The sequence below is a fragment of the Lepidochelys olivacea genome (assembly GCF_965140295.1).
Source record: "Lepidochelys olivacea isolate rLepOli2 genome assembly, chromosome: 6".
NCBI classification, from domain to species: domain Eukaryota; kingdom Metazoa; phylum Chordata; order Testudines; family Cheloniidae; genus Lepidochelys; species Lepidochelys olivacea.
Window position 1 is genome coordinate 55631483 of NC_140416.1, and position 12204 is coordinate 55643686.

General features: G+C 46.2%; 1 protein-coding gene across 2 annotated transcripts in view; it reads left to right on the plus strand.

The window, feature by feature from the left end:
• The first annotated feature begins 374 nt into the window (after positions 1-374).
• CREB3L1 (cAMP responsive element binding protein 3 like 1) overlaps positions 375-12204 on the plus strand; it is a 67782-nt gene continuing 55952 nt past the window's right edge. For both annotated transcript variants that reach the window (XM_084630108.1, XM_084630109.1), the window contains exon 1: positions 375-891. In XM_084630108.1, the coding sequence (XP_084486234.1) occupies positions 784-891 (108 nt within the window). In that variant the 5' untranslated portion in view covers positions 375-783. The remainder of the gene's footprint in view (positions 892-12204) is intronic.

A 12204-nucleotide genomic window follows, 5' to 3' on the forward strand; every position in this document is an offset into this window, starting at 1 on the left:
ACACATTCACATAGGGCAGCTGCAAAATGCTGAGCGGCCAGCCCTGGCCTGTCTGCCACCCCTGCCTGTAATGGTCTTTCACAGCATTCTCCCTCTTACATCTCCCCACACTGTCTCTTCTGTCTGTGGTTGCCCCCGGAGCTGCATGGGGCCCGATGACTGTTCAGATCTGCCGTGAGTTCTGTTCCCTGCCCTTGGCCGTTCTCCATTCTCCTTCGCTCCGAGCTGTCAGTGCAAGAGCAAGGGAGGAGCAATGCATTGCAACAGAGCTTCCTTAAGAGGCTGTTCCGGGGGGGAGTTACGCCTCGCCCCCTCTTTAATATTCATGAGCGGGGGGGTGGGGGCGGGATGTTCAGAGCGGCCAGGCGGCTGAGCCTGGGGATCCTGTGCGGAGTGTGAAAGTGACAGCTCGGCAGAGGGGAGTCCCGGAGGAGTACACCGCCCCTCCTTCCTCCTGCACGCTGCCGCGGGGTTCGGCTCCTGCCCAGCCCCAACCTCTCCTCCCCGTCCTCAGCCGCCGCGGGGCCCCCAGCTGCCCCCGCCGCCCCGGGGAGCCCCGCTGCCCCGCGCCCTATGGATTGCAGCCGGCCCGTGGGAGGAGGAGCCATGCCCAGTGGGTGCCCGGGGCCCTGCCATCGGCTGCGCCGGGCAGCGCTGGAGTAACCCCCGAGCCTTGGATCGGCGGAGGGAGCGAGGGACGCCCCGGATCCGGCCCGCCGCGCTGGCGGGAAGGCGGCTCTGCCCCTCACCTAACCCTGCTCCGGCGGGGCGCTGCCCGGCACCATGGACAGTATCCTGGAGCCCTTCCCCTCCGAGCGCCTCTTCCCCGGGGGCGGCTCCGGCTTCCTGGACCTGGGCGACCTGAACGACGCGGATTTCCTCAGCAATGTGGTAAGGGAGCCGGGAGCGGGCGGGGGCTGCTAACTCCGGGCTGCCTGGGCTCGTCCCGGGGTGTCCCGGGCTCCCCCGCCGCCGCCAAACGGCTCCTACAGCTCGGGGAATTCCTGCCTGGCCGCCGGGCAGGGAAGCGTGAGCCTGGGCAGCGCAGCGCCCGTTTCCCTGACCCTGTCTCCAGCACTGAGCCCCCGCAAGGCCAATGCTGCCCCTGGCCCTGCAAACCTCAGCCGGCCTGAGACCCCTCTCACTGAGAGTCCCCTGCAGCTGTACTCCCCCCTTCCCCCCCCCCCCCCACAGCAGACACTCCTGGGACCTCCCCTAGGGGATCAGCCTCCCCTTTGGCAAGATCCATGCCAGTTTTTTAAACCATGTCTAATGGGGATTCCGCAGCGGGTCCTGGCACTTTGGTCCGTTGCTTAACTAACTCTTCCCACTCTAACGGTACTGGAGACACTAAAGTGAGGGGCAGCAGGCCCTTCTGTGGGAAACTGCTACTTTCATTTGCTAATAGCTTTTTGTAAAATAACATATTGGGGGTGAAACAGCTGTTGCTTGGCTTACATTGTAGTGATTTGGGGGCGGAGAGGGGTGAGAGTGAACTAGAGGAAAATCTATTCAGCTGATTCCCAGTGTGTAAAAACAGTGTATTCGCCTTTAAGAAAATTGTCCAGACTTTGTGCACTCATGTAACTCACATGTACAATTGGTCCAGTTTAAAACTTCAAACTAGGATGTTGTTCCAAATGAGGAATGTGAGTTTTGTGTTTGTGAGAAAATTTAGCTTTGAACTAGTATGAATATTGTTGTCCCTGTGTCAAGCCGTAGTTGACATCTGTGGCCTTTCAGGTCACCTTCCCAGTGGAGGATAAATCAGTGACACAGAATTTGGGTATATTCTAAGTATAACTTTGTTTTATTTACACATACGTCAGTCCTGGAACAGAGGAGGTCACAAAGAGCATGCAGCTAATCCCTTTTTTCAATAATCTCACCCCAACCTCCCTTCTGCCCCCCTTACCCCCCCATTTCAAGGGTGCACCTCTGTCTCTGATTGGAGTCAATCCTTGAGGCAAAGGGTATGTCTACATGGCAGTCAGGGGGTGACGGTAGCACACGTAGACATGTCTGAGCTAGCTTTGATCTAGTTAGCTCAGTCAATAGCAGTGAATCCTAGCAGCAAGGGCTATACAACCCCTCCCAGGACTCTGGTGACATATTCAAGTGGCTAACCTGTACTGCTGCAGCTTCACTGTACATTATTTGAGCTAATTAGATCAAATCTAGCACCTCTATGTTTACATGTGCAGAAGTCACACTTCTAATTGCAGTGTAGACATACCCTTAGGTAGAGAGCAAAATCTTCTACTGCTTGCACTGCTCCTCCTACCGAGAACATTTGTATGGCAAAACTAACACACACAGCAGGTCTTCTCAAGACTGAACATTTGCTCATACGCTAAGGCCTCGTCTACTTACATTTGAAAGTTTGACTGGTGTAACTATTTCAGGTCTGGGTATGATTTTTTTCCCAGAAGTAGTAATACTGGTAAAACCCCTAGTATGGATGTAGTTATACTAGTATAAAAGTCCCTTACAGCAAAATAGCTTATTCTTATATAAGAATAATCTATACCATTGTATGCACTCTCATGTCTCTATAACTGGATCTGCACTAGGGAAGTTGTGTAAATTAGACAAGGCTTAAGAAAAATAACTTGGAAGACTGTACATACCAGCACCACCTAGTGATACCTGCCATGACACTATATTTAAAAATGTGTACTGACCATATGCAGTATGTTACTTTCCTAACTGATTCAATTCCATGTCTGCTCTAACAGTAACTGCAAAACTGGTATGAGGGGTCTCCATATTCATTATTTCTCAGTGACTCTTGATTTATTGTGCTCAGTTGACAAGTAAAAGATTTTTTTTCTTTTGCACCACAAACTCCCCCCGGGGATCTGAGACTCTTTGTTCTTGTGCATGATCAACAATAAAGACGTTGTAATCTTAATTCAGATAACAAATCTGTTGATGATACCGGAGCCAGAATGTTCTTTATCTAATTCACCCTCCGTGTAGTGGCGCTGCAGGTATAACAGCCATAAAAAGGAGTAAAGATGAACTTTAGTAAATCCAGCAAATTTTACTTTGATAATGATGGGAAGGGGAATCTGTTGAGTAAGAAGGTCTTATTTTTACATACTCGCTTTTCAATGTATTGCACTTAACATCAAAGCACTATGGTTGCATGATAATTCTTAAAACCATCAATGATTTCACTTCAGAGAGAGATGAGGTTCAACATGGAGACCCTTCCATGTATTGTTCAGCAAATGTAGTTTTCTCTAAAGAGGTTGGACACTGTTAGGATATTGTGTTCACCAACAACCCCTTCCTGAAACAGTAACCTTCCTTAGTTAATCATCTTCTCACTTAAGCCGTAGTTTATACCCCTTTATTCTAAGGATGTTACAAGCTGAAATAATGGGATCATAGGTCTAGGTGCGTCTTGGAATTAAAAAAATAATGTGATTGAAAAGGGATGCTTGAAAGAGAACAGTGTTATTGGTTGGAGTATGACTGATATCTAGTTTAAAAAGCATAAACAGGGCTGGGTTTAATCAGTGTTTGGATGGGTGAACTCCAAGGGGGAAGGTGTCCATGGAAAATGCTCCTTTTGTTCACCAAGATGAGTATATTACTAATGACAGCAAAAACAGATTATCCTTCGGCTTGCTAGGTCACCTACTGCTTTTGAACACAGAGGAGTTTGTTCAATGTTTTCACTGGAAATGACTGTTTATTAATAAAGCTAATCCTTCATGTGATGTTTGCTCATTGAATTAACCTTTCTGAATTCTGCACTGTCCACACCAGGCTTTCGCATTTTTCATTATTCTTGTCAGAATGCACCTACTCACTCCCTGGTTTTATCAGAGCAATGGCTCAGAGAGCTCTCACTCTCTCTCTCAACCCTCCTCATTATCAAGCTTCTCAGCTCTATGATTCTGGACCTTCAGGCTCCAGCACTCTATTTCTCACTCTGTGCTTGTCAATGAGTCCTGAGGAGTTCAGACTCTGGGTTAGACTTCTCCCCCTTCAGGAAGTATGCACCCAGTAAGCATTTGTTTTTAAAAGTCTGCCTTGTGACAGTTAGAATACAGAGTCTGAGGGGAGCATGGAACAGCCAAGCTAAGACAGTCTGTATTGGCAGAAGCAACTGCCCCAGTATTCCCCGCTCCCCTCCTATTTCCTTTGGTCTCTCTCACTGTGTGGGACTAGACTGCAATCAGAGGTGTGATTGCAGAATATATAGACATACCAGAGCTAGTTTTAATCTAGCTAGCTTGGTTGCCAATAGTAGTGACACTGCAGCAGGATGGACTTCATCGTGGATTAGCTTCTGAATAAGTACCCAGGGACTTGGGTACGCTTGTACAGCCCACACTGCAGCCCATATTGCTGTTGGTACCCAAGCTTGTAAGACTAAAGATAGCATGGGTGTGTTTACACATGCTGCAATCACACACCTCAATTGCAGAGCAGACATACTCTGTATCTGCACCCGCATTCTAAAAATCCAGTCTGTTCACTCCTCAGTTTCCTTGTCTCCAGGACCTGCTCTAGGCACCAGCAAAGCAAGCACGTGCTTGGGGGGGCACAATTCCAGGGGCGGCATTCTGGCCATCCTTTTGTTTTTGTTTTTGTTTGGGCAGTTGTGCTCTTGGAGCTTGGGGTGGCAAATATTTTGCTTGGGGCAGCAAAAAACCTAGAGCTGGCCCTGCTTGTCTCCAGCCACACTGTATTCATGTTTCAGCTTCCTTGGTTGCCACTCATTAAAACTTGTGTTTGATAATTGAGGCTTCCATTGTCTATGCATATGCAGACAGACTTTGATAGTGCATCCACTCCAGCCTCCTGCTGGCTGTGCAGGGCTCTGCAGAGTCCTGCCTCAGTTTCCCTTTCACTCAGGCTCCTCAATAACTCCCCAAATCTTGTGTCCAAGAAAAACACCCCTTCTTGTGGGTCTTGTTATTAAAATACAACAAAGTCTCTTCTACCCGAGTCTCACACAGAGCACAGCCCCTCTCCCCTGGAGTATGTCTGTCTTCAAGTTTCCAAGCTGGGCACAGCATCTTTCCCAGGTTCTGTTTAGCCTCTCCCCTCAGCCCAGCCTGCTCTCCCTGCTCTTCTGAACATCCACTCTCAGGCCTTATTACCTGGAACCTACCCCTTCTCTTTATGACTGCAGGAAATCTCAGGCCTTTCAACCTGGAGTTATTCCACATGCTCATAGTGTCCAAGAGGCCTCCAGGCCCAAAACCCTTCCCCCAGTCAAGGGTTTCCTGCAGGAGCCTCCTACTTTCTGCTGTGGCCTTTACCATAGCTTCCTTTAGCATCACCCTTACCTCCCTGAGCTGAGAGAGGTCAGTGGATAACCTTCCTTCCCCTGTTGCTATCTTCCTCTTTATAAGATCCAGGCACCATCCTTTAAACCCACCTGGGTAGCTGGTAATCAGTTATAGGTTCACTGTACCCACTGTTCCCTCTTAAAGGGGCCAGTTAGCCTGTGGTAATGCATTACAATATGAATTCTTACTGTGTGACAGCCTGCACTATTTGATAAATAATATGATATAATGGAATGGGAAAAGTTACATGTATTTCTGGACTGTTTCTTGAGGGACACTGTGTAAACTGGTTCTATTTTTTACTATTTTTATGTTCATACTGCTATTTTCTATATCTTTAGTGTGGTGTCTTTTGTGTTTCTGCATATTTGTCTTGTAATCAGATAATGCGGGCCACCAAAAATGAACTAATTAGTAAATTGTATGTAGAAAACAGAGCTATACTAAGGATAGTGCCAAGAGAAACTGGAAAGGATCTTTCCTAACAAATGTAAATATAGTCTGTTCCTTGGGGGTGAAATTTACCCCTGTGCAAGGCCAGTGCAAGGCCTATGTACCAAAGCTATTTTGAGGTTTTAACTAGTGCATAGGCCTTGTTCTGCCTTTGGCACAGGGGTGAGTTTCATCTTGTATGAGCCCCATTCTTTCCTCCCTCATCCCCCACAGCTGGACCTAAAGGCTTAGCCAGGAAATCTCATCAGTTTCTGTTTCTCTTGTTGGATTCCAGAGCTGATTGGAAGGGATACCAGCCAGGGGAGTGCGCAGGAATTTAAATTTCACTGGGTTTTGGAGGCGCATGTTCTGTGCCTCGGCCCTGAGGCTGGAGGAGTTCTGTGCCTTGGGGTGCCCCTGCTTGCCCCACTTTCTGCACGCCCCTGATACCAGATGTTATGAGAGGTACACAGCTGTCTCTGGGGCTGTTACCAGTCATGCACACTTTTTAAAGTGTCATAGCTTCCTATTCCACAAGCTAGTAAATTTAGTTAATTTGTATCATTCTTAGAGTTACATATCTTTAGCTTCTTAGTCTGTTTTGGTGTGGTGAGAGCATTGGGCAGGTCAATAAAAATATATGATCTTTATCCTGCTTAGAATTGGGCTTGTCAAGAATAGTTCTGTGAGCCCACTGGAAATGTAGTAGATATGGATAGATCTTGGCTGAAGAAATGCATTTTAATAAAACCGTTCCCAGATTTTCCTTGTTTTCCTGATTTTCCTTTGGCTCAGTCACTTAGCTCCTCTTCTTGGACATTCCCTTGCAGCTGATCTTGAATCCAGAGACGTCTGAGAAGCATCAGTGGAATAGGGCAGTTAACCCGGCACCGGCAGCCCGCAATGGAACACAATAGTACAGTTCCTTATATGATCAGAAATAAAAAGGAAGAAAGTAAAAACACTTTCTCCACTGTTGTTATTTTCTAAGATATTTGTATGGCCCCAGTTACTGTAGTCTCTGAGTACCTCACAATCTTTAATGTATTTATCCTCACAATACCTCTGTGAGGTAGGGAAATGCTATTGTTCCCATTTTACAGATGGGTGAGTGGCACAGAGAAGCTAACTGACTTGCCCATGGTCATATAGGAAGCCTATGGCCTTATAGGGAATTGCACCCAGGTCTTGCAAGTTCTGGGCTTGTTACCCACACTCCCTAGGGTGCCCCACCTTTACCCTTCTGTGGGTTCAAGGGGTAACCAAGTTAATTTAGGCATCCCCGCCCTTTTCCAGTTCATAGGGCTCCAGGCGAAAGGCATCCACCAATACCCATTGCCTAGGGCTCAGAGCCACCCATACTCAGTTCCTAGGGCTCCGAGCATATTCTTCTGAGGGTTTGCAGGGCCTTTTACCAGTGAAAGTGCCTTACACAGTAATATTCTTAACCTCTATTTATTAACAGTTACCAAAACAGAATGCACACACTAAGCATACAGTGCTCACCACTGCCAATAAGGCAGACAAACTTTTCCTGGTGGCCAGTCAGCATCAGGTTGTCTGGAGCTCCTCCAGTTTCTGCCTGATATGGTTGGCAGGTATTGAGTCTGGCAGCACTGATCTTGGGTTGCGTCCTGGAGTTAGGTTCCAAAGAACTTCCTTTTGGACCCCAATTTATATAGTGAAACTTGAATCCTGCTTACCCAACCATTTTAAACTAACGTACTACAAAATAATTCTTTGACCAATCCTAACATATTGCAAAAGAATTCTTTAACCAATCATACTCCACCACCTTAATTGATTTAAATCTTGTGAAATTAGTTATGTAACAGACAAGAACCAGACAGAAATCATATAGATAAACAATAGAGAAGTAGGAACCATGAAGGCAAAACAATAAAGACGTATAGATTTCACAGTCACAACTGTTAATAAGTGATTCCTTGCCAGACAGAATGCTGTCAAAGAGTTTTCTTAAGATGTTTAAAGATCTGTTGCTTTATCTGGTGATGGTGAGTACTGTTAGGACAGGAGCTCCTTCTTAACAGCCCAATAGTTCATTGTTTTAATGTAGTTTAGATGGAATGCAAGGATGTGAATTTCTGCTTTGTAGCTCATGGCTGCCGCTGTCCTAATGTGGCTGCAGAAAAAGGCCTCGGATTTCACAGGCTAGCAGTCTAAACACCAGACTATCCTTCTCCTCTGTGGCATAAAGTGCCTCCTGAGCCTACAACAATGTCACTGTGTAGCTTTAAACTGAAAATCAGCGTTTATTTTTTGGCAGTGAAGAGTTATGACCTTTCTTTGGAAGGTCTTGTCATCTGTTGAGTGGTGGAGGGTTGCGTATACCTAACACATTTTGAAGGAAACTAAGAACTCTCTGTCAGGAACACTTGAGAAACATTATCCTGGAAACAGCATCCTCTCCTACTAGACAACTTCTGGCACGTGGGTTGGGATCAGCTGGCCAATCTCATCCCTGCCACCATCCTCATGTCCTGAGGAGATCCCTGTAATCATGGTGGCATGCCACCATTAATGGTTATGGTAGTGCCTGACTGCCACTGTTCAGAGGCAGACACCAAGAGAGGGCCTTGGGCCATGTCTGCAGAGAGCTGGACATCAGAAAAAGGAATAAGAGAGAGAGACAGAAATGGGCATCTGAGTGGGGAGAAACAGGAAGGGATTTTGTGAAAATGTTTGCAAAGTAAATATATTAAGCAACGAGCAGAGGATGGAAGCTTCCTGCTACATGTGTGCTGAGGTCACTGGTTACACAGGCTGATCCAGAAGAGCACGTCATCAGCAGAAATTGTGAATCAGAAACTGCAAGATAGTAGCTCTGCAGCTGTTGGGGAAGGTGTCTGAATTACTGTACCTAGAAATGCACTTTGGACAGATCTGTCAGAAAATTGCTGTCTCCTGAGACTTACCCAGCAGTCAGTGCTGCTGGCGGTTTTGGTGGAGGCAGGAGGACCTTGCTGCAATAGATCAGATGAGAGAATCAGAATATGGAAAACCTCACAGATTGTAAATCAACTCATTTTACCCCACCCCCAAGGGCCCTGCTAGGAACATGGCTTGATTCACTTAGATTCAATGGATGACTCATCTTCTGGGAAACATATGTGAGGGATTCTTGCCCCCTTCCTTTCTCCAGTAGATGAAAGCCTGGTTGCTAAATAGCAAGATAAGCTGCTGGTGCTGGTCTGTCTTCACTACACATACCACATGCCTGAAGGAAGGAAGGAAATAACATGCTTCAAATGCCTATTTTCCTTTTTGATTCTCAGCTTCAATGGTCATGGTGCTTGGGGTTTTCCCCCTCAGGCTCTGGCCTTGGTGCTGAATACACCTGAAGGCTGGTCTTTGATGCAGCCTCAAATTGCTGTTTTGTTTTTGGTCGGGGGAGAGGGGATCCTGGGGGAATATTATTGGGTGGGTAAGAAAATACCCAACCAGCATTTTTACAGAGAGTTGATAAGTCAGGATACTTTATTATACTTGGGGGAATTTCAGAGTTTAACGGTGCTCCTGGGTAGGAGACACTTTCAGGTTCTCAGGTGTGCTAGGACACCTTAATTATTATTATTTTATTTATTTGTATTACCATAGTACCTAGAAGCCCTGGGCATGGACCAGGCCCCCATTGTTCTAGGTGCTGTACAAACACAGAGCAAAAATACAGTCCCTGTTCCAGAGAATTTACAATCTAACTATAAGTCAAAAAACAACATGGATACAGACAGACCAATAGGGGAGTACTAGTAAACAGTACAGCCCAATATTGTCTCATGGAGGTCTCTGCACACCAACAGCTATTGTCAAATTTTATGTGGGCATCACAGCAAAGGAGAGTTTTGAGGAGAGATTTGAAGGTGGATAATACGGTAGAGTCTGTGATGTTTGCAGGGATTGCCGCTGAAGCATGTGGGCAGCATGGATGAAAGTGCTTGTTTGAAAAGTTAACAAGTGAGCAGTGGAGGCTGGCATTATGGGCCTATCAGAGGTGTGCATCAACACTTGATAGTGAATGAGAGAAGCTAGGTAGGGTGGGGATTGACTGTGAAGTGCCTTGACAGTGAATACAAGCAACTTATGTTTGAAGCGATGGAGAAGGGAGAGGTAGTGGAGAGAATCAGAGAGATAGATGACATACTCATGAATAGTGAGTGGGTTCTAAATACCCATAGGGTATTGTGGTGTTATACACAGACACCAGGTTGGTTACGATACCTATTTACCCATGGCATATCTCGGTGGTGGTACTCTGAAAGACTGGAACAGGATCCATTTGTAGTAGCAGATTGGTTTCAGAGAGTGGAAAAAGGAATAATGAATAGATTTCTCTCCAAAACAGCTCTTCAAGTGGAGTCCTGGGGAGAGTGACTTTATAATAATAGTCCAACTTTGGCTGTAAAGCTTGCCCTATGAATCATGTGTTGTCTCGGAGAAGGTTATAACTCTGGGCTCCACATGATCGCTTCATGTTTCCAAACCATCTCTTTGTATGTAGGGAATCCTTATAATACCAGTGGAGATGAGGGAATTTAATTTCATCTATGAAGTTTGTCCCAGGGTAACAGCATGACAGGTTTTCCCTCACAGCGAGGTGATGAGGATTGTGTTTTGGTATAAAGGTGATTGTAATTCTTCTCAAGATTTATTTATTTTGGTGCAACTTAGAAAATAGATTATCCCGATTATTAAAATCTGTGCATTCTGCCCACACTACTTGGATTGCAACAACTCAGGCCCACTAGCTGACTCTACTTCTGGAAAGTCCACTTCAGGAACCAAGATGGAACTAAAAAAATCCTAATTATACCCTTTGCTGTCATGATGATGTTGAAGAACAGATAGCTGATGGGAGGAAAGGTCATTTCCAACTGTGATCTCAGTTATAATAAGCTAAGAAGAGTCATATCTAGTCATTCCTTGGATAACAGACTTTCTAGGAAAACCCAGGCACTGCAAGAAGTGGTGATGGGGACTCACTAGTAGCCATTCTTCCTTGAGAGATAGCACTGGATTAGTTCCCAAGCACTGCAGTGGAGGTACCATCTTTTCAATCAGGGGTAAAATGGAGGTTCTGAATTACCTATTGCCATTAAAGATCCCATGGCACTTTTTGTAGGAGTCAGGGTTGTTAGTCCTGGTCTCCAGGCCAAATTCAGCCTTGGGTAATTATATTGTACCAACCTAAACTCCCACTGCAATTTCAATTAAATACAATATTTTTTTTGCTCACTGACCTAAATTTTTGGATAATGTTTGTACATGTTATTTACTATTACTATTAATAAAATAATAATAATATAATATGTAGTTTTTCTGTGTGCAGTTAAACAGCAGCTGCTTCCTACCCCAGAGGTAGCTGCATTGGTGGTGAAGTGACTCCTATATGTATATATATATATATATATATATATATATAGTGATAGACCCAGGCCAGTTGGGTACAGCAGAGTAGCCTTATTGGGATCCAGGAAGGTATAGCAGAGTAGCCGAAGGCAGATATACTGGCCACTGGATTAACAGTTTTCTGTTCCCTGACTGACCAGAGCAGGGGCTGCTCCAGGCTAATGAGAGCACCTGACTCCAATTAACCTGCAAAGAGTCAGGTGAGGCCATTAAGCTAATGTGACCACCTGACTCTAATTAAGGCCCCTCTGATAATATAAAAGGGCTCACTCCAGTCAGGCAGAGAGGAGCCAGGGGAGAGGAAGTGTGGCTGAAGGGCTGGTTAATGAAGACACTCTCAAGTCATTAGTAAGGGAGCTGTAAAGTAAGGGTGAAGCAGGGAGAAGCAGGCGAGCTGTGGGGAAGTGGCCCAGGGAAATGTAGCAACTCTGGCAATAAAAGGTTGGCTGCCAACAGCTGCTACCATTAGGGTCCCTGGGCTGGAACCCGGAGTAGAAGGTGGGCCTGGGTTCCCCCAACCCACCACTACAGAAACACCTCCTGGGAGGGGAAAACAGGCCCCTGTCAGGACAGGAGGCTAAACTGTTTTGGTATGAGGCCGTAGAAGCAACAGAGACTGTGGGAATTCTCTCACCAACCTCCATTGCTGGCTTATGATGAAAAGGGCGCAGTAGACTGTATCCCTGGCCCTAGAGAGAGAAGGGTTATGTGGAGGATTGCAGTGAGCCTCTGAAGCTAGCATAAACTGCCTGGAAGCGCGGGACCCATGTGGACAAGGTCAAGAGTGGGATACGTGATTGTTCACAGCTTGGCGGAACAAAGAGGTTTAAAAAAAAGTGCGCTAGGGTTTTTGTTGTTGGGTTTTTGTTTGCACCACAATGGAGGAGGTGGTGAAAGTGCTGGTGCAAGCCACAGCGACCCAGCAGAAGGCAACCTGGGTTCAGGCGATGGCGCAATGGGAGTGCATGAGGCTACAGTAGGAAACCAACCAATTATTAATGAGCCAGGTGACCCAAGATCGAGCCCTCCT